At 39.0% G+C, this 27,790-nt stretch overlaps 1 protein-coding gene across 1 annotated transcript in view; it reads right to left on the minus strand.

The window, feature by feature from the left end:
• fbxl13 (F-box and leucine-rich repeat protein 13) overlaps positions 1–13,727 on the minus strand; it is a 162,011-nt gene extending 148,284 nt beyond the window's left edge. Inside the window, exons 1-5 of the mRNA XM_073066627.1 lie at positions 13,600–13,727; positions 12,217–12,284; positions 3,594–3,748; positions 3,088–3,197; positions 1,929–2,033 (exon numbers count right to left, since the gene is read on the minus strand). Of these exons, the coding sequence (XP_072922728.1) occupies positions 1,929–2,033; positions 3,088–3,197; positions 3,594–3,748; positions 12,217–12,284; positions 13,600–13,689 (528 nt within the window). The 5' untranslated portion in view covers positions 13,690–13,727. The remainder of the gene's footprint in view (positions 1–1,928; positions 2,034–3,087; positions 3,198–3,593; positions 3,749–12,216; positions 12,285–13,599) is intronic.
• Positions 13,728–27,790: the final 14,063 nt, after the last annotated feature.

Raw genomic sequence — 27,790 nt, forward strand, 5'->3', positions numbered from 1 at the left:
AAAGTTTAAGGGTAACACGAGGGGGAATTTCTTTACTCAGAGAGTGGTAGCTGTGTGGAACGAGCTTCCAGTAGAAGTGGTAGAGGCAGGTTCGGTATTGTCATTTAAAGTAAAATTGGATAGGTATATGGAAAGGAAAGGAGTGGAGGGTTATGGGCGGAGTGTAGGTCAGTGGGACTAGGTGAGAGCAAGCATTCGGCACGGATTAGAAGGGCCAAGATGGCCTGTTTCCGTGCTGTAATTGTTATATGGTTATATAAAGGATCAGTCATAGTATAATTTGTAGGACTATGATTCTAAAACTGGATTAGGCTCGTATTTATAGTAAGGTATGGTTTAATTTATCAGTTTGTATTTAAAAGCAAGATTTAGGTGAATGATGTTTGCCAATTGATTATGCCTGTTTAAGTAATCAGAATTAGTTAAGTTGCTGTAGGATCCTGTAACGTTTTGGATTGTTTCTGGTTTCTCTTGGCTTTTATTGCATTTATCATCTTGAATTTGTTGGTATTTTGATTTTTTTTTTGTGTTAACCACCTGGTCCTATATTGACACAAGGAACACCTCTGTTTCTGGGAAGAGGTCTCCCACTCTGAGCCAGGCATTTGATGCTTCATTGTCAACACCGAGTCTGCTCAGATCGTGGAGATGTCTTCCATGGAGGGCCATGCTCACCCATTGGTTAAATGTTTCTGCTATAGTGATAATTTCTTAATTTTTCTGGGCTGTGCTTTTATTTCAGCTTAGTGGTGTATACAGTCGGCCCTCCTTATCTGCGGGGGATTGGTTCCAGGACACCCCGCGGATTCCAAAATTTGCGGATGCTTAAGTCCCTTATTTAACCTGTCTCAATGCGGTGCACCTTAGGACCCAGCGGAACCCCAGACCTTATTTAACATGTCTCAGTGCAGTGGTCTTTAGGACCTGGTGCAGCTCTGAATCCGCAGTGTTTCTGTTCATGAAAATAATCGCAATCACGATTGAAAATAAAGTGGAAGTAATAAAGCAACCGGAAAGCGGTGAAACACCATCGGTCATTGGAAAAGTGTTAGGCTACAGTCGGTCAACGATCATAACAATTTTAATGGAGCATGTGAAAGGCCCTGCCCCGATGAAAGCTACAATTATTACTAAGCAACACAGTCATTTAATTATTGAAATACATACGCTTCTTATGTGTTTTATATGCATATAAAGGTAAAATATATACGATATACTAAGACAAACTTTTGACTAACTGACGCTAAATAATACCGGATGTACCTGTTCTGACTTCAAATCCGTTTTAAAGACGGACTCAGGAATGGAACTCTTTCATAACCCGGGAACTGCCTGTACTTTTAAATCATCTCTAGATTATTTATAACACCTAATACAATGTTAATGCTATGTAAATAGTTGATATACTGTATTGTTTAGGGAATAATTACAAGAAAAAAATAGTCTATACATGCTCAAACAACGAGTGCTGGAAAAGCACTTCTGGGTTTTCCCGATCCACGGTTGGTTGAATCCGCGCATGTGGAATCCGCGGATAAGGAGGGCCGACTGTACTTATCATCAGAATTTCATATGTGCACTTGGTGTGCTGTATTGTGTCTTCATTCATGAAAGTATATCCTTAGAAGTTTTATCTGACTTGTGTGCATTTTTTATGTCTGTTATTCTTCCTCCTTCTGCCCCAGGTAATGTTAATCTGAGTGCATTCAAGTGTACATTGTGTTAAACATGCCAGATTTCCTAATGTGATTACATATATTACATATATATTTGTTTATTTTAGTGAACACGGAATTAGTTAAAGCCTTTTAAGAACCATCTTTAAAGAACAAACTGGATTTAAAATTTAGTAAACACAGTATTAGTTGAACCCTCTCAAGAAATATCTTTACAAAACAAAATGGATTTAAAATTAAAATAAATACAACCTTTAGTGATACTGCCAATGGAAATCCAGAAATCCTATCTTTCTCTTCTGCTGGCATTACCAATAGTATATCAGTCTCATCCTCCAATTCCCCTCGTTCCAGTTTCTATGGAATTAACAGGAATAACATTTACAAAAATTATTTTCCTTGCAATTCTGAGTTGTTTTGAGCCACTTCCTAATCCAATGCTGTCCTTCTGGTGATGGTATCCTACGATGTTGTTGATTTGGAGTTCCAGAACTAAGACCCAGCAATAAATGAAAGAATGACAATATACACTAAATCCTTCCACAAATTGTAAAAAAAATTATACCACAGAGGCCATTGGTAATAACATTAATGACATTCATGGCAGCCAGTACCTCCATGGCTATAACTGAAACATAGACCCGGGTTTTGTCAGTACACTCTGCCCATACACTGGATTTCACTCCACCCACTCAACTAGCCCACAATCTGGCCTTCAATGTACCCAGGCTCTGTGTTAGCTGCTTACCAACCCACTCTCCAGACTCCTGGTGGTTCCAGTTCTGACCCATCGCCAGTTCAAGATTCACATCCAGCCCAAATTCCAGACCCCAGCTCTAACCATATTTCCAGACCACTATATGGGACCTGGATCTAACTACAGACATAAAGAGGTTCATGCCCCAAATGTTTCCAACCTTCAACACAACCCCATTTCCAACTATATACCAGCATCACTGCTGCCTCATTAAAATTACATTTTCCTGTGCACTACTGACATCAGCATTGGCTGTCTCTGAGTAACTAGTACTGTAAAAGTCACCTTATATGAGTATTAAGCTCCTTACTTTCTTAAATAAAAGGTCTATAGGCCATCTTAAGCATTTGTACATAAGCCCTGGTAAGCTATTTTATTGATCATAATAGTGTGGCAGGTTACATATTAACGGCTCTAAATGAACATTTGCCTCTTGTTTGAAAATCTTTTAAATATCTGATAAATACATGTAAAAACTACACAAATGTATTTCTTATTAAATTTGTCTGCATGGTTTTCAATTCACGTTGGTTTTGTTGGTTATTAATCAACTGTAGGTGACTTCAAACATAACCTGTTCCTCTATTGCTTACAAACATGATGTATATATACTCACATACATTTTAATACATGCTGTGTTGGAGTACTATTTACCTCAAAGTATTCTCGTGTACTTTTTGCCTCTTTTGTCACTGCGTTCCACTCTCTTAGAATGAGCTTGGCCAGAAGTTGATCATTGACATGGCGTATATGGTCCATTGCCACTAGAGAAAAAAATTACTCTGCATGATGCTGATTATGTCTTGGCACTATATCTTAACACACAAGAAGATGGGACTCAAAACAACAAATAATAAGGTGGTTTGTGCCATCATTACATATCAGCAATTACAGATGATCAATGTTCATCAAAACATTCAAATGTACCTGCTGGGCACAGAGGAAAAGCAGAATTATGACAAGAAGAATATACTTCAGATTTTCCTGATCCTACATTGTAACTATGTAAACTAAATACTTTATGTAATTCAAAGATATGTTTCAAATTGACCTCCTGAAATAAAAACTTCAAAAGTTGAACAAAATACCCAGAACAAACACCTCTGTACAGAATGGTATTAATTTTAGTTGTTTGTCCTACAGTATACAATTCTACTCACAGGCATGCCGTTTCCTTTGGATCTGGATCCACCTCAACCATGCATCAAATGCCATTTTTAACTTGTTCCTTACATAATGATCTTGAGCCTTGTTCATATCTTGTGACAGTTTAATCCTCTCTTTTCTTTTGTTTCTGATATAATTCATCCATTCACTGCAGTAAACAAGTCAGGAATTTTTAAAACACAATGTTTATATAACAATAATTATACAACACCCAGTCAGTACTTTTGAATTAATATTACTTAGATTAAAACAGTTCTTCTGTTTTTTTCACCCAATCTCCATCAAAAACCACATTTTTTGTATCTAATTATCACTATTAAAGCACAATCACTATGTTCAGTAGCAGAAAGGATCAAAATAACAAGGATTTAATATGCTCCTCTCCTCCCATATGTTTATGCTTCCTGTATTACCTTATGGTAAAGCCCTATTAAATAACTACTCAATTATTCAATAGCTGACTCACTGAATGACAATTCCCTGATTCCCTTTAAACAAATCAGGGGTCCTTTCCTGTGCCCTCTCTAAATTTAATGGGGTCTTGTTTCCCAGATGTCCTTAAATTCACCAGGACCCCCATTCTCTGCACTCATCAGATCCTTGTTTTCTATGTTCCCTTTAACTCACCAGTATCCAGTTTAGTCATAGTCATAGAGTTGAATAGCACAAATAAAAGCATTTTGACCCATCACAGCCAAGTAGATTTCTTTTCCAACTACGTTAATATCACCTGGACTATATCCTCCTATGCCTTGCCTATTTAATGTAGTATTATATCTAATTCCACCACCTGCTCCATCAGCATATTCCAGATATCGACTATTCAGATACTATTTAAAATTCCTCTTTCTCACTGAAAACTATACCAACTTGTTTTTCTTCCTACATTGGGTGTCAAAAGGGTTCTGACTATCCAACTTAACTGTGACTTTTATAATTTTATTGAGTCATTCCTCAGTTTAATTTGCCCTAGGGAAACAAGTCCATCCAACCAATCTCTAACTATAACTAACCCTTTGGTGAATCTCCTCTCCACAATCATATTTTCTCTGTGGCAATCAGAACTATAATCAGAACACAATATTCCATGTGATTGAACCAGTATTTTGTAAAGTTGCAATGTACTGTAACATTCAAACTCTTATATTCTATATGCTAATCTCAAAGGCAGGCACACCATATGCCTTCTTCCCTGTTGCCACTTTCATCAAACAGTGAACATGAACACACCTGGTTTCTCTGTTCATCAACAAATAAAATGAAGGGTCTCAGCCTGAAACGTCGACTGTACTCTTTTCCATAGATGCTGCCTGGCCTACTGAGTTCCTCCAGCATTTTGTATGTGTTGTCTCTGTTCATCAACATTTCTTAGTGCCCACATGAGGAAATCTGCAGATGCTGGAAATTCAAGCAACACACACAAAATGCTGGTGGAACACAGCAGGCCAGGCAGCATCTATAGGAAGAAGCACTGTCAACATTTTGGGCTAAGATCCTTCGTCAGGACTAACTGAAAGGAAAGATAGTAAGAGATTTGAAAGTGGGGGGGAGGGGTGTGGTGAACTACATATACCTGTCTGGACATGTCCCCCCCTGATGACTGCTCCTGTGGCTCCTCCCTCAGACCCCTGTATAAAGGCGATTGGAGGCACTGCTCCTCCCTCAGTCTCCAGGATGTCGTGTGATGGTCTCTTGCTGCTGACAGTGCTTTCGTCCAGCTAATAAAAGCCTATCTCTCGCCTCACGTCTCTGAGAGTTATTGATGGTGCATCAAGGGGGAAATGCGAAATGATAGGAGAAGACCGGAGGGGGTGGGGTGAAGCTGAAAAGGTGATTGGCAAAAGGGATACAGAGCTGGAGAAGGGAAAGGATCATGGGATGGGAGGCCTCAGGAGAAAGAAAGGGGGAGGGGAGCACCAGAGGGAGATGGAGAACAGGCAGAGTGATGGGCAGAGAGAGAGAAAAAAAGAGGAGGGGGAAAAAAACTAAATATATCAGGGATGGGGTAAGAAGGGGTGGAGGGGCATTAACGAAAGTTAGAGAAGTCAATGTTCTTGCCATCAGGTTGGAGGTTACCCAGACGGTATATAAGGTGTTGTTCCTCTAACCTGAGTGTGGTTTCATCTTGACAGTAGAGGAGGCCATGGATAGATATATCAGAATGGGAATGGGACGTGGAATTAAAATGACTGGGAGATCCTGCTTTCTCTGGCGGACAGAGCGTAGGTGTTCAGCGAAACGGTCTCCCAGTCTGCGTCGGGTCTCACCAATATATAAAAGGCCACACCGTGAGCACCGGACGCAGTATACCACACCAGCCACCTCACAGGTGAAGTGTTTCCTCACCTGGAAGGACTGTCTGGGGCCCTGAATGGTGGTGAGGGAGGAAGTGTAAGGGCAGGTGTAGCAATTGTTCCGCTTACAAGGATCCGTAACTTCCACCAACTCCAAAGGGATCCCACTACCAAGCACATCTTTCCCTCCCTCCCTTCTGCTTTCCACAGGGATCACTCCCTACGCGACTCCCTTGTCCATTTGTCCCCCCCCCCTCCCTTCCCACTGATCTCCCTCCTGGTACTTATACTTGTAAGCGTAATAAAATCCAAAGCAACACACACACAATGTTACAGGAACTCAGTAGGTCAGGCAGCATCCATGGAAAAGAGTAAACAGTTGATGTTTCACGCTGAGACCCTGAAGAAGACGGTTTATTCTTTTCCATACATGCTGCTTATCCGCTGAGTTCCTCCAGCATTTTGTGTATGTTGCTTTGGATTTCCAGCATCTGCAGATTTTCTCCTGCTTGTGATCCACTAAAGTCCACATGGACAACATTTACTAAACTGCCTTCATCAATCCCTTTGGTTATTTTCTCAAAAAAAACTCAATCAAATCAGAGAGGCAGCCATCCCCTCTCTCAACAAAGCCATGCTGAATATTCCAAATGACATAATTCTTGCCCCTCAGAATTTTCTCCAAAAATTTTCCCATTACTAACAAAAGATTCAACAACCTGGCCTAATTCTTCTTAAATAATGTAAGAACATAAACAATCTTCTGGTACTCACCAGTGGCGAACAAAGATGCAAAAATCTCTGTCAGAGTCCAATAATGTTTTCCTATAGTATCCTGGCATAGAACATATCTGGCCCTAGGGATTTATCTGCTCTTACAGGGCCCAAAACATAAGATATTCAATCCCTCAACTTTCTTAGTATCAATAGGATCCAGACAATCAACATAACTCTCCCTGTACTCACTATCCTCCATGTCCTTCTCCTTGCTGAATAAAGTCAAGAAGTATTCATTTAGGACCTTGCCTCCATACATACAGTACATATAGTAGATTATCCCTTTGATCCCCAAGGGGATATTTCATTACTTCTTTTTGCCCTCTTAACTCCAATCTTAAGTACTCACCTATATCATAAATGTTCCTCAAGAGATTTGTAGCCTATACCTGTCATATGCTTCTTTCTTTTTGATTTACATTAAAATTTATTTTAACTCCTTAAATACATTGGTTCAACATAGGTTCTGTAACTATTAATCTCCAGCAATCTTCTGAGAAAGAAATAATTTTATTATTCTTTATTCAGAGGAAATGGCTAATATAAGGGGGCATATTTTAATGTGATTTGAGGAAAGTATAGGGTGATGTCAAAGGCAAGTTTTTTTACACAGAGAATGGTGGATGCATAGAACGCCCTCCAGCAGTGGTGGTAGAGGCAGGTATGTTATGGACATTGAAGGAACACAGATAGACAAAGGAATGAAAAAAATGGAGGACTATGTTGAAGAGAATGATTAAGTTGATTTTAGAGCAGGTTAAAAGGTCAACACAACATTATGGGCCGAAGGGTCTGTAGTATGTAGTGTTCTATGTTCCAGAGAATACACAAAGACAAGGAAATATGAGCAAAGGAAGAACATGACCTGCTTTTAAGGAAAGCTTAAAAGAACGGTAGGAATTTGGAACAGGTGCTAGGGATAGCAGTGTTTAAGAGTTTTTTAAGATAGACACATGAATATACAGGAAATGGAGAGATATGGGACACTTGCAGGCCAAAGGGATTCAATTTAATTTGTTATCGTGTCTGGCACAGATATAGTAGGAACAAGGGCGAGTCCCTGTTGCAGTGTTCTATGTTCCATGTTCTAAGTTCTACTATGTTTTTGTTGCTGAAAAGCTGCAACATACATAATTTGTTATAACAAATTTACAAAAGGGTTCTCCATACATTAATGATCATTTCTACAGAAAATAAGTAATTACATCAGAATCAGGTTTAATATCACCAGGATTTGACATGCTTATATACATTACTGAGATCATTCAATACATTCAAATTTCCAATGAAATAAGTGAAATAGGATCCACTGAGAAGAAGTGAAGGGAGAAGAAATGAAGAGGGGTAAGGAGTGGGGGTGGGATTAAAATGAGAGGAGAAAAGTGATGGAGAAATGGGTAAAAATATAAAGGAACAGAAGCACTCATTATCAATTCAGGGTATTCAGTAATGGGGGGAGGAGTGTTTCAGTTTGCATGAAAGCCTCAATAGAATAAGATATCAGAAACATGATGTTTCTGGGATGTTGTCCCAGGATTCCAGTTGCACTGTTCTCAATGGGATTCTATATTAAATTGATATGTCTAAGGCACAAATTAATGTTTCAAGAAAAAAACTTCTAAGGAAACAAAATTCCCTAAAAACAGTGATGAGCAGAAATGAGCAATAATGAGCAGAGATAGGTCAAGACATTTGGTTGAAATATTATATATACGGGAGTGAGTAACAGAATAAAGAAAGTATAGCGGGGCATGATCACAAGTTCAATGCCTGAACATCTGGTTAGCATCATTTCAAGAAAGTTGAGGTGTGCCAGCACAATTCTTTCTGTGAGCCAACTCTGAGTACAGAACAAACTGATATGGATGGTCTGCTATGAACAAACATCCTGATAATTACACAATTAGTGGTTGAAGTATGATGTGATTATGGAACGGTGCCAACGGGAATTTGAAAAAGAAACATTCATATGTGAAAAAAGGAGCTGACTTACAGCAATGCAATTAACTTTAACATCAAAGCAATGTTTAAGATGTATTAAAAGGAATGTATAAAACGGTGCCTCACAGGATGCTTGAGGGCAACCACTCCAGACAATAACTACGTCAGATGAAGATCTTCAATTAGGAATGTAGAGAATAACTCATTGCACAGAACACAACCAGGATAGAATAGGTAATGTGTGAAAAAAAATTGAGGGACTGTTGTCTGCTATGTCTCTTTGAAACATGGCTTACACCTGCTTCACCTAACTGTGCTATTCAGCCTAAAGGCTTCTCAGTTCACTGGATGGACCATACAGTGTCCTCAGACAAAGTTATATGCAGAGGAGTCTGCTTCTTAATCAATTCCTTGTGGTGTTCCGACATGACAGCTCTGGTTAGCTCCTGCTCACCCACTTAGAATATCTAATGGTGAAGTGTCGCCCATACCACCTGCCATGGAAGTTCACTTCAGCTGTCCTGATGGCAATCTACATCCCACCTCAGACAGACATGAAACCTACACTCAATGAACTCTGTGGTCAACAACCTAGAAATAGGATACCCAGAAGCCCTTTTTGACAAGTCACATTGCCAGTGACTTCAACCAGGCCAGCTTCAAAAGTGTGTTACCAAAATACTACCAGCATGTCTCCTGTCCCCCCAGGGGCCCAAATACCATCAACCATTGTTAAAGAATCATCAATGGTGCCTACCAAGCCATCCCTTATGCACATTTTAGTTAATCAGATCACCAGGTTGTGCATCTACTCCTTGAATACAAACAGAATAGAGACAGGAGAATCCAGAACAGAACAGAAAGTGCTGTGTGAGGATGGCAGATGAGATTCTACATGACTGCTTTGAGTTCATGTTCAAAGACTCAGATGCCAGCCTAGATAGCATGATACTACTATTACAGACTTTAATTGCAAGTGTGTTCAGGATTGTGTCCCTAAGAATAACAATTCAGGTGTTTCCAAACTAGAAACCATGGACGAACCGGGAGATCCACACTCTTAAGTCTAGGTCAGCAGCATTCAAATCGGGAGACCCTAACCTTTATAAGAAATCAAGATATGACCTCTATAAAGCTATCAGAGATGCTAAGTGTCAGAAACCATTCCAAAATTCAGTCTCCATATGGCCATCAACCATGGCAGGGTTTAGATACTATAAAGGATTACAAAATGAAGTCAGGAGCATCATCACAATGGCACATCCCTTCTCGAAGAGCTTAACACATTCTATGAATAGTTTGAAAAGAAGGGAATGAGTATGTCACAACCCAACCTGACATAAGATTAATCTTCGGGAGGGTGAACCCACAGAAAGCATCAGGCCCAGTTAGTGACTCTGGCTGTGTTCTTAGACATAATCTGGGAGTTAATGTCTCCCTTTACAACTGGATCCTTGACTTTCTGACCAACAGTCTACAATCAGGATAGACAGCATCAGCTCCACCAGAATGAACCCAAACACTGGTTGCATCCTCAGCGTTCTACCTTATTCATTACAAACTCATGATTAAGTAGCTAGATTCTGCTCTAACTCCATCCACAAGTTTGCAGAGGATACTCATAATGGGTCACATTTCAAATAATAAGTTGGAGTACAGGAAGGAGATAGACAGTTCAGTGTGACATAACATCATGACAACAATCTTTCCTTCAATATCAACAGAACAAAAAAGCTGATCATTGACTTCAGAAAGAGTCAGTGCGAAAGCGGACCCTTTGGCCTCTCTTGTTCATGCCAAACTATTATTCTGCCTGGTCTCATCAACCCATACCTGAACCACAGCACTCCATATCCATCTATGTACTTATCCAAATTTCTCTTAAATGTTGAAATTGAACTCACATCCACAACTTCGTTTGATCGCTTATTCCACACTCTCACCACCCAACGAATGAGGAAGTTCTCCCTCAGGGTCTCCTTAAATATTTTAACTTTCACCCTTAACCTATGACCTCCAGTTCTAGTCTCATCCAACCTCAGTGGAAAAAGCCTGCTTGCATTTATCCCATAAGAACTTAAGACACAGGAGCAGAATCAGGCCACTTAGCCCATCAAGTCTGCTCCACCATTCTATTATGGTTGTATTAAGGTAATGGTTTCTCTGCAGCAGCAATGTTTGAGTTATGACTAGAGATAATGGGACTTTGGAATTCAGTGGCTATCCAATGGGAAAAATGTTGTTCTTTCTTGTGTGTCTGGGAGCCGGGGTTTTCACGGTCTTTTGTCGAGGAGAGATGAAGAGGTAAGACGTGTGTGGAGAGAGTTGGTAGACCACCGGACGGAGTGGACTGGGATCTGACGGTCTGAAGATCGAAAAGGTTCGGAGGAGAATGATGGTGGAAGAATGATTACTGAGTGAGCTCCAATGTAATTTTGATTTTGACTTGGGCCCTTTTTTTTGTTTTGTTTATTTTCATTACTAACCCTATATTCAGATTAAGATTCATAAAGTCTATCATTTAATTGCATATGGTGTACTGTCTGATATTTTGCGTTGTGGGTTTGTAACTGGGGGTACGTTACACAGCATCCACACAAACATGATTACCCAGTTTGGTGGGGCCGAAGGCTGCGGCTGATTCCCCTAGATGAACGCGAGCTGGGTGAGCCTGAGGGTTACAATTGATATATTATCCCTCTCACCCTATTCTCCTGCCTTCTCCCCATAACCTTTGACACCCTTACTAATCAAGAACCTGTCAACACTCACTTTAAATATAACCAATGACTTTGCCTCTACAGCCTCAGATTAGCCAAAAAAATTCCTCCTCATCTCTGTACTTAAGTGGACATCCTTGTGTTCTGAAGCTGTGCCCTCTAGTCCTAGACTCCCCTGCTACAGGAAACATCTTCTCCATGTCCACTCCATCTAGACCCTGCAATACCAGGTAGATTTTAATGATTACCCCCCTTCATTCTTCTAAATTCCACAGGCCCAGAGTCGTCAAATGCTCCTCATACATTAGCTCTTTCATTCCCGGGATCATTCTCGTGAACCCCCTCTGGATCCTCTCTAATATCAGCACATTCTTTCTTAGATAAGGAGCCCAAGCTGCTCACAATACTTCGTGCTGTCTGGCCAATGTCTTATAAAACCTCAGCACTGCATTCTTGCTTTTATATTCTATTCCCTTTGAAATGGATGCTTACATTGTTTTTGCCTTCCTTCACTCTATCTATCCAATTTACTAACTCATCCTGAATGCCAACTGAGTAAACCTTCTTGGAAATGGTTGAGACAAGTACATTAGCAACACTTAAAAGGCACTTGGGCAAGTACATGGATAAGAAAGGTTTAGAGAGGTATATGCCAAAAACAGACAAATGAGACTAGCTTAAATTGGATTCTTGGTTGTGATGGCTCAATTGGGCCCAACAGCCTTTTTCTATGCTGTGACTCTATATAGGCATCTCAGTCAACATGGACAAGTCAGACTGAATAAATCTCTCTCTCTCCCTCCCCCAACAAATGCAACACATTTACACTACATCTGTTTAAAAGGTCAAGCTTTAGTATTTAGTTTTACAAAGAATGTACTCACCGAAAGTACTTTTTCAGTAAAAAGTTTAAATAAAACTGATAAGCTGCCTTATACACTTCTGGGGGAAGCTGCAAGAATTATATGAAATGAAAATAATGAATATTTTGCTCAGGTCCAAAAATAACTTAAAATAAGATCAAGGGGTTGAAATTTATCACTTGAAATATAATTGCTAGCTTTATGTGGTACTCTGCTTCTAAAATCCATTCTACTGACTTCATTAGCTTGTAGCAATAGAGGAATGTCCATATTTAATTGCTTACAAAAGATATGAAAGCATTTTAACTCTCACATCATTAACATAATACTGGCCCAAAACTTATAGGAGTGCCATGAAAATGGTATGCAGGCAGCACCGAGGAACAATCATCTTAGTTCATCTGTGAAAGCGGGGCTCATTCACCGATTATAAAAGAAGCATATTTTTCTCAATGATTTAATTTAAAATGTGAACTTCAGATAGTTAGCCTTTCATTGAGGTGACTTGGGGAAAACCCAAGAAAGGAAAGGCCCAAGGATTCCTTGTGGGGATTAGAGTACCACTCTTGTTCCTTTCAGGTGACCTGTTTTTTTAATGAAAATTTCTTGCTTTCACTTGGTTACTTATGACAGCTTTCCAAGTTTAAATGTTACTTTGTGGCCTTAGGTTAAAATAAAGTTGTAATTCCCAAAAGATAAATCCCACAGGTTTTACATGTCAGTAAGATCCTTAGCAGCTTGAGCAGGCATTTCAGATATGCTTGAAACACGCCTATTAAAATTACTCAGATGTGGGATTGACGGGAAATAGGAGAATTTCACATCACCATGACATTAGCTCTCTCTCTCCCATCCCAGATCGCAATCTTATTTGGTAGGTGGATAAAATTAGAGTTCATGTAAAGCTGAATAATACAGTATTATCAGCATACAACAGTATGATTTAAATTTGACTCCTGCCATTCGGATTGGTTAAAAGGACTAACTAAATATCTAATGTGATCAGCCCAAGGAAGTGAGTCAAAAAGCTTAAATTCAGGAGCTCAAACAGTTGGGGAAAACAGGGAAAAAACTAGTGATGGAAAGAGAATGGATTGGCAGGCATGCAGAGTGATCTATGTTTAATTATTGAAACACAATAATGATATGTATAATATGATAAATGATATAAATATTATAATGAAATAGTATAACTATACATATAATTATGCAAATAGATTTGTAATTAGCATGTGTGGTTATTATATTTCAATGGTACAATACAGAAATCTGAATAACCTGTAATTTCCTTTGCTCATAAAATCAAAATTAGATTTAGAGTGAATCATAAGTATTCATTTGACACTTATCCAATACTGGTCCTGTACAGAGCATTAGAAAATAAAAATGTGATCAGCTACTTACCACCTCACCAGCTTCCAGTTCAAAGAGATAGTTTAGATAACTACCTATCATTTTTGTCATGCTTTGCCTGTATTCAGGAGTGATAAACATGTCCCTACAAGAAAAAGGAGTAAAATATTTAAAGTACACTTAACAGAACAATAAGCCACAAAAAACATGATGCAAACCTCAGTGTAAAACAGATAAACACTAAGAAATGGAAGAAAATCATTGATAATTATTTTGAAATTATTTTTCCACATTTTTCAATCTTACATGCTCTCACAGCTAATAAGGCAAATTAAACTATTGAAAATCGGGTTGAATGGTACCACAACAATCGCTCACTCAACATAAGCAAAACCAAAGAGCTGGTTATCGACTACAGAAGGAAGAAGTCAGAGTTCTATGAGCCAATCCTCATGAGTGGAATGGAGGGGGAGAGGGTCAGTAGCTTTAACACCATAAGATCATTACATATAAGAGCAGAATTAGGCCACTTGGCTCTGCTCTGCCATTTCATCATAGTTGATTCAATTTTCTTCTCAGTCCCATCTCCTGCCTTCTCCCCATATCCTTTCGTGCTCTTAGCAATTAAGAATCTATCAACCTCTGCCTTAACTATACATAAAAGACTTGGCCTCCACATCTGCCTGTGACTACCCTCTGGTTAAAGAAATTCACTACACTCTGGCTAAAGAAATTCCTCCTTATCTCCATTCTACAAGGATGCCCCTCTATTCTGAGGCTGTGTCATCTGGTCTTACACTCTTCCACCATAGGAAACATTCTCTCCACATCCACTCCATAAAGACCTTTCACCATTCAATAGGTTTCAAGGAGGTCACCCCTCATTTTTCTGAGTTCCAGTGAATAAAGACCCAGAGTCATCAAGCGCCCTTCATATGACAAGCCTTTCAAACCTGGAATCATTTTTGTGAACCTCCTTTGAACCCTCTCCAGTTTCAGCACATCCTTTCTGATTAAGGGGTCCAAAAACTGTTCAGAACACTACAAGTGAGGCCTCCCCAGTCCTTGATAAAGTCTCAACATTACATCCTTGCTTTTATATTCTAGTCCTCTTGAAATGAATGCTGGCATTGCATTTGCCTTCCTCACCACAGACTCATCCTGCAAATTACCCTTTTGGGAATTCTACACAAGGATTCCCAAGTCCCTTTGCATCTCAGTTTTTTTTTTGTATTTTTTCTCCATTTAGAAAATAGTCAACCCTTTCATTTCCTCTACCTAAATGCCTGACCATACTCTTCCTGACACTGTATTACAATTGTCATTTCTTCTGTAGCCTCTCTACTTCCTCAAAACTACCTGCCCCTCCACCTATCTTCATATCATCTGAAAACTTTGCAACAAAGCTATCAATTCCATCATCCAAATCATTGATATATAACATAAAAATAATTTATCCCAACACCGACCACTGTAGAACACCACTGGTTACCATCAGCCAGTCAAAAAAGTCTCCCTTTTCACTCACTCTTTGCCTCCTGCCAATCAGCCACTGCTTTATCCATGCTAGAATCTGTCCTGTAATACCATGGGCTCATAGCTTGTTAAGCAGCCTCACGTGTGGCACCTTATCAAAGGCCTTCTGAAAATCCAAGTACACAACATCAACCGATTAACTTTTGTCTATACTGCTTGTTACTTCTTCAAAGAATTCCAACAGATTTGTCAGGCAAGATTTTCCCTTGAGAAAACCATGCTGACTATGGTTTATTTCATTATGTGCCCCCAAATACCTTGAGACCTCATCCTTAATAATTGACTCCCCCAACCACTGAGGTCAGACTAACTGGCCCATAGTTTCCTTTCTTCTGCCTCTCTCTAAGCTTGAAGAGTGGAGTGACATCTGCAATTTTCAAGCCTTCTGGAACCCTTACAGAATCTAGTGATTCTTGAAAGATCATTACTAATGCCTCCACAATCTCTTCAACCACCTCTTTCAGAATGCTGGGATGTATACACCATCTGGTCCATGTGGCTTATCTACCTTCAGATCTTTCAGTTTCCTAAGAACCTTCTCTCTAGTTATGGTAACATCAAACACATCATGCCAATTTGCTGGAACTTCCACCAAATTGTTAGTCTTCTACAGTGAAAACTGATGCAAAATACTTATTCAGTTCATCTGCAATTTCATTGTCCCCCATTACTATCTCAGGGTCACAGGGTATTTGGGGGCACATGATGAAATAAGCTAAAGCGTCATTTTCCAGTGGTCCAATATCCACTCTTGCCTTTTTTTTTTAACCTTTTGGTATCCTCTTTAACATTATTGGCTAGCTTAATTTCGTATTCCATCTTTACCTTCTTAATGACTTTATTAGTTACCTTCTGTTGGCTTTTAAAAGCTTCCCAATCCTCTAAATTCCCACTAATCTTTGCTCTTAATATGCCCTTTCTTTGGCTTTAAGGTTGGCTTTGACTTCTCTTGTTGGCCATGGTTGTGTCATTTTTCCTGTAGAATACCGCTTCCTCTTTGGGATATATATACAGTATCCTGTGTCTTTGAAGTTGTGTTCAGAAATTCCAACCGCTGCTGCTCTGCCGTCATCCCTGCCAGTCTTTTCCACTCAATTCTGGCCCACTTCTCTCTTACGCCTCTGTAATTCTTGATACATCTGACTTTAGCTTCTCCTCAAATTTCAGTGTTAATTTGATCATATTATGATCTCTTGTCCCTAAAGGTTCTTTTATGTTAAGCTCTCTAATCAATTCTGGCTCATTGCACAACACTCAATCCAGAATAGCTGACCAGAATAGGGTCAACCACGAGCTGCTCTAAAAAGCCATCTAGCGGGAATTCTAGAAATTCCTCCTCCTGTAATCCAGTACCAACCTGATTTTCCCAATCTACCTGCATATTTAAGTACCCCATATTGTAACATTGCCCTTTTGGCATGCATTTTCTGTCTCCCATTGCAACTTGTAGGCAACATCCTTACTACTGTTTGGAGGTCTGCATACAATTCCCATTAAGGTCTTTAAACTTGCAGTTCCTTAGATCTATCCACAATGATTCAACACCTACTGACCCTATGTCACCTCTTTCTAATGATTTGATTTCATTTTTTACCAACAGAGCAACACCGCCCCCTCTGCCTTCTTGCCTATCCTTTTGATACATGTGTATCTTTGGACATTAAGCTCCCAGCCATAATCTTTCAGCTATGATTCTGTGATGCCTACTGTATCAAGCCTGCCAATCTTCAACTGTGCTGCAAGTTCATCTACCTTATTCCATGTATTGCGCACATTCAGATACACCACTTTCAGTCCTATACTCACCCTTTTCAGTTTTGTCACACCATGCTCAACCTTTTGATTCCTAATTTTGTCTGAGGTCTTACCAACATCTGCCTCCACAACCATTCTACATCTCCTGAAGAACAATATTTTTCAATACCACACCCAATTTCCTCCCAGGGTTGTGATTTTGAATTTAAATGTAGTAGAGCTTGCAAGGAATACCCTTATCCGAACGATTTACTCTGGGTGCAATCCATATTGTTAATAATAGGGTGGATTTAATCCCTTTTAAGTTGATTTTCGATTAAATGTAACTATAAATAATTTTGAAGTCTCCACAAGACCAGTCAGAAATCTGAAAATGTAACCCTGAAAACTTATTACAAAATGTTTTTCACAATCTGAGTCCAGTTCTCAGTGATGTGGAACCTCTATATTTTTTTTAGCACTAGTTTCCTGTTTCACTTGGCATTACTATAGTACTAATGAAGTAGTAATGAAAAAAGATAAATGTTAGTACAACACAATAAATTGGTTATGTAGTTAAGAAGGTATTTTACACTTAGCTCACATCAAATTTGATGAAAGATTATTGATGGTGTGTGTTAACTCTATGTCTACTTATACAAATTTGGTCCCTGAAGTATCTCTGTATTAACATTAGCAATTTACTTATGTTTCAAATAGTGGGGTTTGTTAGCAATATCAGTCTTGCAAACCTTTGTACTAAAATTATATAGGCCATATGCCATAGCACACCTTAAATATTGTGTACAGGCATTCCTGCTCTTTTGGTGCTTTCAGAACAAATTAGGAGGGGTTTGGGAGGGTGCCTTGAGTACATGGATTCTTGGAAAATAAGTCAGCAGATAATGATAACATGTAGCTGGAGATGCATTATCCTAAGTTAATGGAAAATGTTCTGTCATGCTACTACCTATGTCTTGCAGATCATGGAAAGATCATTGGAAGTCAAATGCTATTGTGTATCCAGTTTCAGATCTGCTGCTGCAGCCATAGTATTTATATGTGTGACCAGGTGAGTTTCTGATCAAGATGTTTATGGTAGGGGACCCAGCAAAGGTAATATCATTGAGTATTAAATCTAGGTGATTAGACTCTTTTGTTAGAGTTGGCCATTGTCTGACATTTTCGTGGCTTGAATGTTATTTGCCAATTACACATCTCTGTTTAAATGTTGCTTAAGTTTTGCTGAATACAGACGTAACTGTTTCATTTGGAATTAACATCCTAACTTCTGACTTTATGATGTAAGGAACAAAGTTGGCCAAGGGCACAGCCTTGAAAAGTCCAAAAACCTGGCATGCTCAAAACTTTAGTGACACCAGACTAGCAGATTTTCCAAACTTTTGATGTTAATATTAACTTCACGGCACATTTTAATTGATTTTAAATGATACACTGTAATATAATAAATGTCCCCAATTGGCCAGGTAATTGGAAATGGAACCTGGGTACTGGGCCCCAGTGAGTGGAAAGCTTGTGTGGGAACTTGGGCTATGGTGACTGAGAACACGGGACTCAGAACCCAGTGAGTGGAAATGAAGATGGGAACTGGGGCACCAGTAAGAGGAAACAGAGCCCCTGTGAGTGGAAAGGGAGCACAGAACCAAAACCCCTGTTTTTGGAACCCTCAAGGTGTACATAAAGGCTGGCATAGAAATGGTGAGCTGAAGGGCCTGTTTCTGTGGTGTTTGACTCTACGATTCAGTAACAGCCATGATGATCTTCCTATGTGCATGTATTCCTGTGTTCCTGTGGTTCAAAATATTGGAATGCTTACCTTTGATATCTATTAATTTTGGTTCACCCTGTGTAGCATGATTATAGTGCCACACGATACTATGGGAGATAGCCCCTCTGATTAGCTTTAGAGCTAGGGATGAATGTAGGACTTTGCTGCCAGAAGGATTGTGCTGTTGTCAATTCTATCAATATAATCATGGATAAATGCATCTATCACAGGATGATAGGTGAAGACAAAATCAAACAGATTTTTCCCTTGAGTTGGTTTATTCAGAACCTGCTAAAGAACCATTTTGACAGCTCAGCTGTTCAGCATTCATTAACTGAGGAAGGACGGGAATGGTAATCAACATATTTCTGCATCATATCGGAAGGTAAACTTATTTTATTCCACTTCTTACTTGAGACTTTCATACTTTTTCATCTCAGGACCAGTACATTTTGGCCTAATTAAGCAGTTGCCCCAATTAGCCAAAGATTCAAGGAAATAGTTAAAATGGTATAAAAAAGACAAACTTCCATTTAACTGAGTAACAAACTATGTAGTTAAAAGAAGTACAGAACAAATTAGAACACTATCAATAGTACTACAGTACGATAAAACTGTGCATTAGTTCCCAAAAGTTATCAACAGAGAAATCATGCTGCTGTGTTCTTTTGATTGACTGTAAATGAGCAAAATCAGCGCAGATACCTAGTGTAGATACTGGACTGCCTTCATACAATGCTATCGATGATTGCGTACTCCAAATCTTCAGTTTCATTGTAACATTCAAGATGATTGTCGATACCTAACTTCTTCGTAGTTCCTGACTTGTTAAAGTAGTGAGATCATTTAATTTTCACTTCTGGCTGTTTCTGGCATCTCTAATCCTGAATGCTTGAACCCACAGTTAACAAAGCAGTTCAGAATTGTCTTACTGCTTATTTTTCACCAAGTATCAGTGACACAAGTTACTGATTTTTGAACACAAGAAAATGCTACTGACACTATTTAAAAACAGTTTGTTCTAAGCACAGTGTAGTGCCTAACAGCCACACAAGTGCAACTGATGCTAGTAGAAACTGGCAATCGTCTTCAGCCCCAGTTAAGCAGCATAGTGTCCCTAATAAACAAATGGAAACACGGCTATTTTCTCAATAAGTTTTTGTTCTTTAAGAATTGTCCCAAATAAGCAGCTACCCCAATTAGCCAATGGCCCAATTAACTGGAATTCACTACATATGTATAAATATTAATCATAGTTAAATTACAGATAAAGATAGTAGTACTTAATTTACAGTTATATCTCATTAATTTTAATAAACTCACCCACCAGCTCAAATTGAGGTGACCTTCCTTTGTCCTGTGATAAAATAGAAATCAATTTTTAAAATAAAGTTGTTTGATTTTATTATCCATCGTGAAATAAATAGTGACAGCCATTTATTCTAGATTCTGTGACTTTGCTAAACGTCTATCAGAACATAATTACAGCAATCCAATGGAAAGGAACATTATTTTCTTCGCATCAAGCAAATCACATCAAAGTAATTTCTACATGTACACAAGTACCCAAGATCAAAGGCTTCTTAGAATTATCAATAATTAACAAATGAAGGCCAAAATATCTTCAATTAATAGAATGTAATAGTGCTCCAAAGGAAAAATGTCAATGTAATAGACTACTATAATTTAAAATTTGATTTTATACTTACAAAGGCAAAGCTTGGCTTTTCTGGTTTTGTAATTCTTTTATTTTCTCTTCCAAAAATACTAATGGGTCATCAGGACACTGAACAAATAAACCTGTAAGCAATGCCTATCAGAAAATAAAAGATGATTATTGCAGGATTTCTAAAATTAACTTAATTGTTATTTCTATGTCCTCTTGGTCATCCAGTCCGGAATGTCTTTTGTTATTTGAATCCTAAATGGCTTGAACACAGTTAGAGAAATTTTAGCAATTTGTATAAATCTATAAATTTGTAAAATCTTGATATTGCATGGTTGCTATATAAAATCTGGCATCATTTAATTCATCACCTTTGGTATTGAAACAGTAACATTATTTTAAAAGGAACACTGGAAATATAACTGTATAACATCTGTACAAAAAGAGCATTGTTTCACAAGTTATAAGGCCCTGACAATCATAGGCAAGAAAATACCATTTGTAGCATACAGCAACTCATAACTTTAAAAATAAACTAACCAAATATAAAAAAAATATAACACATTGTCACCAATTACCCTCTCTTCTAACAATAAATGCTCATTTATTTTAAACATTTAAATGGAAAGGATGCTGCATGATATACAGTAAAATATTGTTGCCCAGAGTATATTTTCTGTGCAGTATATTTAAATGACAACATCCAATCTGGCAACAGAAGCAATGGCATGATCAACCTTGGAGAAGTTAGTGGCATGAATGACAGTCACAGAGCTAAAAAAACTGAAAGAATAAAAAATAAAAAAGATGGTCTATTGGACAGAGCCATAAAGACGGAAATTCAAGAGTTCAGACTGTGAACAAATTTCACATCAAAAATTGCAATCAACTTGAAACAGTGATCAATTAACAGTTTAGAATTGATGGAAAATTATGCAAATATTGTAGATGTGGTTGAAAATTTTCCATTTTCCATACAGCATTTATGTTACAACACATTAACATTTATTATAAGCATCATGAAATTACTGTACAAAGAATGTATTTCAATATTCAGAATGGCAACAAAGCAAAGACACTTTAAAATAAATCATTAGTTTATTGCTGTTTAACTAACCTCTTTCACTTTCACCTATACATCATTTTAAACATAATTAAACATCTCAAGGCCCTTCACACGATCATTTTTCACAGAATTTAACCCAAGCCATATATGAAGTTATTCTAGGACAGATAAACCAAAAATATCAAAGAAATAGATTTTAAAGAGTGCCTTCCGTATCACATGGTTCTTGTATCTGGGCATCAATGTGAAACCGTTAAATTAGGGGTGTAAAATGAGCAATTACCTCAGAGATCCCAATTTTACTATATCAAAAATTTATATAAAGGCTTATAACTAATTGCACTTCTCATAGTTCAACACACTTTAAAAGCTATTTGAATTTGATTGCTTATTTAAAAATACTGAATTCTAGAGCTAAGGTTCCACCTAGTGGTCAAAGTATAAGTAGTATTGTATTTAGAGATTAACTTTTTACTCACCTATACAAACATAAGGGAAAACCAACAGCTCTGTGATAATCACAGAGGAATCTTAACCTCAACCATTGGCAAAATCATCACCAGGTTCTCGTTTCACAAACTGACAATGCACCTTCAGAGAAGCCTACTCCCAGAAATCTGGCATGATTTTCATGAAGGCCATGTTACAGTTGACATTATCTTTACAGCAAGTCATCTTTAAGAGAAGTATAAAGAACTAAACTGCAGCTTGTTCACCACCTTCGTTGATGATATTAAAGATTTTGAACCAATCTGTTGACCTACAGAATATTATGGGAAAGTGTGATTGCCTCAAAAAGTTCATCACATTTGTCCGACAGATCTATTGGTGTATAATGGCCAGAGTAATGGATGACACAGAGTATTCAGACCTATTCCCAGTCACCATTTGTGTGAAACAAAGCTGTATGTTTTAGTAACATATTGTTTAGTATAATGTTGCCTGCAATGCCTAGCCTCATAAGAAAGACTGAATCCACTTTAGACAGAAAGCAGATGGTGTTCTTTTTATCTTAAGGCAGGGGGTCCCAACCATTTTTATGCCATTACTGAGGGATCCATGGACCACAGGTTGGGAACTCCTGTTCTAAGGAGACTGTCAGCCAAAACCACTGTATGAGAAAGTAGATGACTGTTCTCAATGCTAGCTCAGAATCTGATATGCTAGGAAGCTTATACACCATAGATCAGTGGAGGAGACCAGAGACAGCAAAGGAGTTGGATGAAGAATTAAAGATGCTTGGAGTCATCTTTGCAGACTAAAAGCAGTCATCATTTTGCATTTGTGCTTTTTCAAATGTAGAAACAACTACATTGTGAACACCAAATATAGAGCACTAAATAGGAAGAAATACAAATGAATTGCTGCTTTGCTTGGAAAGCCTCTGCCGTTCCTGGTAGGAAAAGAAGATGTTAATGGGCATTGCCCTAGGTGCATATGAATAGGAGAATATGGAGATGGAATAAACAAACAGGGAATAGTGGAAGAAACTCTCCACGAGCTGAGGATATGCCTAGGGATGGAATAAATCTGATTAAATCTACCATAATGATCCTTTGAATATGGATATTATTTGGAAGAAGATAAAGACAAGGAGATACTCAGCAGGTTATGCAGAATCTGCTAAAAGACATAATAGTAAGTGTTTCGGGATAAACTACAATCTCCACTAAAAAAAATCAAACAAATGCAACATTTACAACACACACTAAATGCCTGAGGAACTCAGCAAGTCAGGTGGCATCAATGCAGGGGGGTAATAATTACAATATTTTACTCAGGTACATAGATAAGGTTGAGAGAGATGTGAGCTAAATGTAGCCACATAAGCCTAATTGAGGTTGGCAACTTAGCCAGTCTGGGTAAGTTGGGATGATGGGCCTGATTCTGTGCCAAATAACCTTGACTCAACAAAGGTGGTTACTTTTAAACATAGAAACATAAAAACATAGAAAACCTACAGCACAATGTAGGCCCTTCGGCCCACAAAGCTGTGCCAAACATGCCCTTACCTTAGAAATTACCTAGAGTTACCCATGGCCCTCTATTTTTCTGAGCTCCATGTACCTGTCCAGGAGTCTCTTAAAAGACCCTATCGTATCTGCCTCCACCACCGTCACTGGCAGCCTATTCCACGCACTTACCACTCTCTGTGTAATAAACTTAACCTTGACATCTCTTCTGTACCTACTTCAAAGCAGTTTAAAACTGAGCCCTCTTGTGCTAACCATTTCAGCCCTGGGGAAAAAGCCTCTCACTATCCACATGATCAATGCCTCTCATCAGTGGTATTCACTTGGTTATACTGGAGTGCACAAATATAATCTTAGCCAGATAGCCACAGGAATTTAGTGAAGACTACTGTTCGTGTCTTCAAGCTCTTCCACTGTGTGGACTGATCTAGGGATTCACCAGGTTAGTCCCCAATGACAGCCTCTTATTTTGCTAACACGAAGTACACTGCAGATGCTGTGGTCAAATCAACACATACAAACAAGCTGGATGAACTCAGCAGGTCGGGCAGCATCCGTTGAAATGAGCAGTCAATGTTTTGGGCCGGGACCCTTCGTCAGGATGTTTAATATGTCCTGACGAAGGGTCTCGGCCCGAAATGTTGACTGCTCATTTCAACAGATGCTGCCCAACCTGCTGAGTTCATCCAGCTTGTTTGTTCTCTTGTTTTGCTAATGTCTAAAGCAGAAGGATATACACTTGATGTATTATGAGCTGTTCTTTGAGACCAAAAGGGAATGCAGTGCTACTTTTAATCACCATCGACCAGCTCTCCTCCAAAAAAGTCAAACAGACATATTACATACTATCTCTGATACTTTCTCATTGTTGCCCTTACTCTGGGAATTGGTGCGGTAAGGAAGTGGGAGAGAGAAGTTGGAGACACAATAAACTCAGATCCTAGATCAAAGAAAGAAAATTGCTGGGGGAACTAAGGGTTTGAGAGCACCTCATTAATGTATAAAGAAAATATAATGAATAAAGAAATAATGAAAGAGGTTAAGACAGTTAAGAACATAAGAAATAGGAGCAAGAGTAGGCTACTTGGCCCATCGAGCCTGCTCTGCCATTCAATAAGGTCATTGTTGACAACGAGGAAGGAAGTTGCTTGGCTGGAATATAGTGACGACAGCTGTAGTGTCACATTATAACTTCTGATAATTAAACGCTTAGTTTTGATTTAATTGAAAAATTGTGGGTTTAGATTCCCTTACAATGACTTGACATTTCGGCCTATCTCTCAAGAGAGCGCTGCACACTGACAGAGGTCCCGTTTTTAGAGCAGTTCTCCGGAATAAATTGAAAAGCTTCCATGGCATTATTCTACGAGATATTGTTCCAAGGTCTTGGTCCACAGTTATCGCAGGAGACTTCACCAATAGTGGGCAAGGCATTAATTCACTATGCTAATTGTACTATTATTTTGCTGCTTTGTTTCAGACAATTCAACTTCATGAATTCCTGTCAAGCATTAAGAATGCAACAATCATGGAAAAAATGCTACTGTATGGCCAAATCTAATTGAAGTCGAATTATCATTATAATAGAATATCGTACTGCTGTTGCGATGATTTCAAAGTTTCGCTTCACGAACGCTACATGCTCTGCAATGATTTCCCCCGAATTTTGAGTTAGTTGCGCTTGTTTTCTCCAAAGGATAAAAGAAACAACATCTGCAATACAGGTGTCGGAGGTTTCTTTTTTTTAAAAAAAAATCCATGAAATTACCTCATAGATCTGTGGGATTGAATGGATTTTGATGTAGTGTTTCATCTCGGGGTCTGCATACGGCATGAAGGCCATGGCTGCAGCTTTGCGGACGCGCTGGTTTACCGTTGCCACGGTAACACGCTTTGAACAGCCGGGACCAACCGCCCTGGCTTGAACCCGAGAGAGTGTCGTGGTTTCTCGTGCCCCACAAACGACCAGGAGTCGCAGAAGATTCGTCCAGAAGGGTTAAACGTTAATTTGCAAATCAAAGCTGAGACAGTCATTGAGCTAGTCGCTGATTGCCCACCGATCCTTTGGACATAGCATTTTTTATAGCAATCTCCTGGTTTAGTTGCATTAGCATATCCAATCGGTCTATAGTTGCATATCACAAGTACATCCGCCACTATTGTTTCTACCCATTGACTTAATCATGTTCTAATCTACATCTCTTAGCTACCTCTCATTAACACACCATTGTCTTCTACATTCTTAAGATTTCATTCTCCTACTAAATTGGATACATGCATAGCAAATAGCAAGTTCAAAGCTGACGACATAGTTTTGGTTACACAGCAAACTAAATTGGATACATGCATAGCAAATAGCAAACTCAAAGCTGACTACATAATCTACATCTCTTAGCTACCTCTCATTAATACACCATTGTCTTCTACATTCTTAAGATTTTATTCAGCAAACAATGCAACTTTTATACTCCAATAAGAGTTACCGGGGATTGTGCGTGAATGTCATAGGGGAGTAGTGGGGATAAGCTCCCACTATCTATTAACTGCCCCCCAATTGCTTGCGTCTCAAATAGCCTCTGACAACCAAAGTTCAAAGTGAATTTTATTATATCAAAGCACATATATGTCACCTCAACCTTGTCATGGTTTGGAGTTTTGCGTGCCTCAGCGACCTAGAGGGCGCTTTTGGCTGGAGTCAGGGCTTTATGCCTTGGCTCTTGGAGGACTCTACCAAGATTAAATATGGTAGATCACAGAGAGATCAGAGGACAGGAGAAGAGTGGTCCACTGCTCCTCCAGGTTTCTGTGGTTTAGCTCAGGGCTAACAACCCAGACTGGTAAAACAAAATTGTTACAGAAATAGCAATGAAGAATCCTTCTACATCTGAGTGCGACGGTATTCCTGAGTCTCCAACCCGGGACCTGCATGATGGACAGTAGTAAAAACAGAGTGGAAGCTACTGACACTCTGAACACCACCAGAAATAAAAAAAAACCTCCATTGTTGCCCTAAAGGCTAGTGGCATAAAAGGCAGTAAGTAACATATATGTTATTATGTACAATCCAGAGATTCACTTTCTTCTGGGCATACTCAATAAATCTATAGAGTAATAATTATAACAGAATCAATGAAAGACCACCCAACTAGGCTATTCAACTCGAGTGCATAAGACAACAAACTGTGAAAATGCAAAAGAAAAAAAAAATAATAATAATAATAATAAATAAGTAATAAATATCAAGATCATGAGATGAAGAGTCCTTGAAAGTGAGATCATTAGTTGTGGAAACATTTCAATAATGGGGCAAGTGAAATTGAGTGAAGTTATCCTCTAAACTCAAGTGGTTCAAGAGACATATGGTTGAGGGGTAGTAACTGTGCCTCAACCTGGTGGTGTGAGTCCTGAGGCTCTTGCACCTTTTACCTGATGGGAAAATCCGTGATAACATATCCTCCTCACTGACAATCAACACTGGCGCACCTCAGGGGTGTGTGCTCTACTCTCTGTATATACATGACTGTATGGCTAGGCACAGCTCAAATGCCATCTACAAATTTGCTGACGATACAACCCCATTGTTGGCAGAATCTCAGGTGGTGACAAGAGGGTGTACAGGAGTGAGATATGCCAACTAGTGGAGTGGTGCCGTAGCAACAACCTGACACTCAATGTCAGTAAGATGAAAGACCTGATCGTGGATTTCAGAAAGGTAAGACGAAGGAGCACACACCAATCCTCATAGAGGGATCAGAAGTGGAGAGAGTGAGCAGCTTTAAGTTCCTCAGTGTCAAGATCTCTGAGGATCTAACCTGGTCCCAACATATCAATGTAGTTATTAAGAAGGCAAGACAGCGACTATACTTTATTAGGAGTTTGAAGAGATTTGGCATGTCAACAAATACACTCGAAAACTTCTATACACACAAAATGCTGGTGGAATGCAGCAGGCCAGGCAGATTCTATAGGGAGAAGTGCTGTCGACATTTTGGGCCGAGACCCTTCGTCAGGACTAACTGAAAGGAAAGATAGTAAGAGATTTGAAAGTAGGAGGGGGAGGGGAAAATGCGAAATGATAGGAGAAGACCGGAGGGAATGGGGTGAAGCTGAGAGCCAGACAGGTGATTGGCAAAAGGGATGCAGAGCTAGAGAAGGGAAAAGATCATGGGATGGGAGGCCTAGGGAGAAAGAAAGGGGGAGGGGAGCACCAGAGGGAGATGGAGAACAGGCAGAGTGATGGGCAGAGAGAAAAAAAACAACTAAATATATCAGGGATGGGATAAGAAGGGGAGGGGAATTAACGGAAGTTAGAGATGTCAATGTTCATACCATCAGGTTGGTGGCTACCCAGCCGGTATATAAGGTGTTGTTCCTCCAACCTGAGTGTGGCTTCATCTTGACAGTAGAGGAGGCCATGGATAGACATATCAGAATGGGAATGGGACATGGAATTAAAATGTGTGGCCACTGGGAGATCC

The sequence above is a fragment of the Hemitrygon akajei genome, chromosome 14 (genome assembly GCF_048418815.1).
Source record: "Hemitrygon akajei chromosome 14, sHemAka1.3, whole genome shotgun sequence".
Lineage (NCBI taxonomy): Eukaryota > Metazoa > Chordata > Chondrichthyes > Myliobatiformes > Dasyatidae > Hemitrygon > Hemitrygon akajei.